Raw genomic sequence first — 4,598 nt, forward strand, 5'->3', positions numbered from 1 at the left:
CCATGTTTGTGGGCCATGACATCATCAGTCTGGGGCGTTTGTATGCTCAGATGATGGATTGTGTTTGTTTACTTACTATGAGATCAGTCACCACTGGCCACCACTTACGAGCAGCTGCTTCTAGGTGACAGACATTCTGTGACCAGTCATAAAATACACATAAGGAAACTGACTTTATTCAACAGAATATATTTTCTAATCAAATAATGGTTTAAAAACATTCAAGTAAAACAAATTCTAGTTGTAGAAACCGACCTTCAGTTAAATATTAAATGGGTATGAAATATCACATCATAAATCATCCATAACTCAGCCACACCTTTAAGACAGAGCTGACAAAAACGTAGAAATCAGTAGTATTACTTTTATAGTCTATGTTATTACTTTGATCAAATAAGGCATTCAGAGTCCCAGACAGTCCAACATGAACCTCCTAAAATGTATCAAGGCATTTCAGTAGTAAACCACACAGAACATACATAATTAACTTTTCAAGTTAAGACTATTATTGGACCATTGTAAGCTTTCTCTTTAAAGTTTAAGATATTATAAAACAGTCTTGACAAACAGGCTAACCAATTTGTCATCTGGTGTGGAAAGCAGGCTATTGACAAACAGGGGTCCACGAGGCTCATCCACAAACAAGAACTTGAGAAGATATTTTGACATCCAATTGTAAGAATCGGCACCGGTCCGGTTGGCCCCACTTAAGACTGCTGTGGAAGAGTGGCTCATAATATGGTTAATTCATTAAAATCCAGCTTGATTCCTAATTTCATAACAAATTGTCAAACATGGACTTCACTTGAAAATGGTTCCAGCCTTCAAAAGAACCATTTGGAATCATAGTTTTGGTCCGGCAAAAAAGATCACATCGATACGAACATTTGCCAAGCTTATTCAACCCGAGTTTCAACACACTGACCTGCAATATCCATAACCAACAGCAAGTTAAATATTCGTTTCTTGGAGTTACATAGTTTAGCTCTTTGCATTCGTTGAAAGTTACAGTGTGCCAGCTGGACCACTGAGATAAATAAAAAATGATCTTTATTATATGTCGATGAGCTGGACTGGACTCCAGTCATTTTTGCTTGAGTTGAACTCTGCCGTCTGCCTGTAAACCTTGTTAACAGAACATAAAGGCCTGTATTTCTACATTTCCCAAGATTTAACAATACTGCTCATAATTTACTTTGTGCATCTCATTCTGTAAATCCTTCACAATTCATGATGCAACTATACTTTATGCTCCTCAAACAGTGATATTATATTTTATGTAGCGTATATACTTATGTAAAGCATAGTGTCTGTAATATTGTCTGACACCGTCTCTTTGTGTTACATTTGCTGTGTCAGTATTGACTGTGAAACTCTACGTTCCAAGTTCAATTCTTCTGCATTTAATGTGATTGGTGAAGGATTATGATTATGATCATCAGGATTATGATCATCAGGATTATGATTGAGAATCGCTGGTCTGGTGATCACCTAAGACTAGCATTCATATTCTATTATGGTTTATGATTTTGGCTTAATTTTTTTCACTCTGAGAACTCGATCCACTCCGTGGCATCATGTTATCGGCCTCAGTCTGACGTTCATGCTGCAGTGCTGGAGGTAAACAGAGGGGGGCAGCATTGGTGAATAGGCCTACTCAAACTGGGAGAGAGTGGGAGAACTTGTGTGTGTGTGTGTGTGTGTGTGTGTGTGTGTGTGTGTGTGTGTGTGTGTGTGTGTGTGTGTGTGTGTGTGTGTGTGTGTGTGTGTGTGTGTGTGTGTGTGTGTGTGTGTGTGTGTGTGTGTGTGTGTGTGTGTGTGCGTGTGTGTGTGTGTGTGTGTGTGTGTGTGCGTGCGTGTGCAGAGTCTCTTGTGTGAACTTGTCTCCTACAAACACATGTTTCTTTGAGTGTGCGTGTGTGTGTGTGTGTGTGTGTGTGTGTGTGTGTGTGTGTGCGCCCCCTCCCCTATCCAGAATAGTAGTTGGTGGGTACGAAGGGCATCTTGCTGACGACGGCAGGCACGGCTTTCTTCCTGACCTCCACCTGGATGGCGGTTCCGTTCTTAGCGAAGGCTGCGTCCACGTAACCCATGGCAATGTTCTTCTTCAGACAGGGAGAGGGGCAGCCACTGCTCACCTCACCTGCACACACCAAGCGACAAGATGGAGGAACGGCGACATTTTCATAGAAATAACTTAAGTGTTTTGCTGCTCTTCTGTACTTTACTGGTAGTTGTTTTCTGACCTATGAGCTTTCCGTCAGGGCTCAGTATGGGCAAAGAGCATGGAAGGAAAGAGACGACACTCCGGCCATTTTTGGAAACAGAATGCGCCTCGCAGTGGTCAGCTGCGGTAGCGCGGGCCCCTATAATCAGCCTCTCTAAACAGTAACTCAACGGGAGAACACTCTAAATTTCGTGGATTCACATCTTTTCTGGGCGTACTGTAAATCTTGATTGAAGTGGTGTAGTGCAGGGATGTAAAACAACAACCATATTGTGGAAACTAAGCAAAATTTTTCGTTTTTTTCTTTTAGTTTTTTCAAGATAAATAGTAAATGCAAAGGACCCGAGGTTAAAACCACGGCAACGCACTTCTGACGGAGTGGACGACAGCCGCATTAGCTATTTATCTTGAAAAAACTAAACAAAGAAAACGAAAAATTTTGCTTAGTTTCCACAATATGGTTGTTGTTTTACATCCCTGCACTACACCACTTCAATCAAGATTTAATTTAATCAAGAAATTTAGAGTGTTCTCCCGTTGAGTTACTGTTTAGAGAGGCTGATTATAGGGGCCCGCGCTACCGCAGCTGACCACTGCGAGCCTGTGCGAGGTTCTTTTGGCGCTGTCACGCTTCCAAAAATAAAAAATGGCGGAGGCTGCTGGGCGCTGATGTTGCAATGGGGCAATATGGAGCTGTCATTTCTTTCCATAAAAGTTATTTGGTATGGGTGTGTGTTGTCTGACCTATGATCTCTCCGTCAGGGCTCAGTATGGGTGTGTGTTGTCTGACCTCTGACCTATGAGCTTTCCGTCAGGGCTCAGTATGGGTGTGTGTTGTCTGACCTCTGACCTATGATCTTTCCGTCAGGGCTCAGTATGGGTGTGTGTTGTCTGACCTCTGACCTATGACCTTTCCGTCAGGGCTCAGTATGGGTGTGTGTTGTCTGACCTATGACCTTTCCGTCAGGGCTCAGTATGGGTGTGTGTTGTCTGACCTCTGACCTATGATCTTTCCGTCAGGGCTCAGTATGGGTGTGTGTTGTCTGACCTCTGACCTATGATCTTTCCGTCAGGGCTCAGTATGGGTGTGTGTTGTCTGACCTCTGACCTATGATCTCTCCGTCAGGGCTCAGTATGGGTGTGTGTTGTCTGACCTCTGACCTATGACCTTTCCGTCAGGGCTCAGTATGGGTGTGTGTTGTCTGACCTCTGACCTATGAGCTTTCCGTCAGGGCTCAGTATGGGTGTGTGTTGTCTGACCTCTGACCTATGAGCTTTCCGTCAGGGCTCAGTATGGGTGTGTGTTGTCTGACCTATGATCTCTCCGTCAGGGCTCAGTATGGGTGTGTGTTGTCTGACCTCTGACCTATGAGCTTTCCGTCAGGGCTCAGTATGGGTGTGTGTTGTCTGACCTCTGACCTATGATCTCTCCGTCAGGGCTCAGTATGGGTGTGTGTTGTCTGACGGGGGGTCCGGTCGACACCAGGCCCACTCTCTTCCTGGCTGTCTTGGCCTTGATCTGTGGTACGATGATGTCAGCACCGGGGAAGTCCTTGGTTTGACGCCGACGCTTCCCTGTGTGAGAGAAGTGGAGGTGATGGAGTCAATCAAGAGTGGAAAGTGTAATTTATATAAGTCTAAAGTAAACACAGACAGAAGACTAAAGACACACACATCTATAAGTCTAAAGTAAACACAGACAGAAGACTAAAGACACACACATCTATAAGGCACTGACAATTAAGAAATTAAAACTTTTCCCTTTTCCCCTGTCGCCTTTTTGACACAAACTTTCACGGTGGATAAACACTCAATGAGAAAGATGGAATAATAAGCACGATAGCGCCACCTATGGTCCAGACTAGCGTGGCCTCCACAGGTGTGGTGGTTTCGTCAATGTCGTTGCCATAGAGACAAAGGCCCGCCTCCAGCCTCAGACTGTCCCTGGCGCCCAGACCAGCCAGCTTCACCTCACTGCTGGCCAGCAGCTTCTCTGTCAGCTCCACCACACGAGACTGAGGGACCGAGATCTGGGGGAGAGAGATATAGATTGACGGCATGTTGATTGATTGATTGATAACTTTATTGAAACAATAATAGCAGAATTGTACAAGACAACACAACAACACATATTGCTCAAAAGGAATAAAACACAATAAAGCCCAAGGGCTTGTTTCCATTGTGGTCCTAGTGTGTGGGACAAGAGGAGTGAGTATGTATGCAGGTATGAGCGCGTGTGTGCGCGGGCAACACATCACAAACATATGAGAACATTTTACACACAAATCATACATTCGATGAATGCTTAGACCATACGTGAATGGTTAATTAGATACCTAACATGTTCCCATCAAAGTACTTTTATCTATCT

The 4,598-nt window shown here is 44.1% G+C and overlaps 1 protein-coding gene across 1 annotated transcript in view; it reads right to left on the reverse strand.

The window, feature by feature from the left end:
• Positions 1 to 1,967: 1,967 nt before the first annotated feature.
• The window catches only part of amt (aminomethyltransferase), a gene marked incomplete at both ends in the record, with an annotated part of 12,727 nt that continues 10,096 nt past the window's right edge, over positions 1,968 to 4,598 (reverse strand). Inside the window, 3 exons of the mRNA XM_083656724.1 lie at positions 1,968 to 2,143; positions 3,647 to 3,802; positions 4,077 to 4,257. Of these exons, the coding sequence (XP_083512850.1) occupies positions 1,968 to 2,143; positions 3,647 to 3,802; positions 4,077 to 4,257 (513 nt within the window). The remainder of the gene's footprint in view (positions 2,144 to 3,646; positions 3,803 to 4,076; positions 4,258 to 4,598) is intronic.

This window comes from Poromitra crassiceps (genome assembly GCF_964638095.1).
Source record: "Poromitra crassiceps genome assembly, chromosome: 20".
NCBI lineage: Eukaryota > Metazoa > Chordata > Actinopteri > Beryciformes > Melamphaidae > Poromitra > Poromitra crassiceps.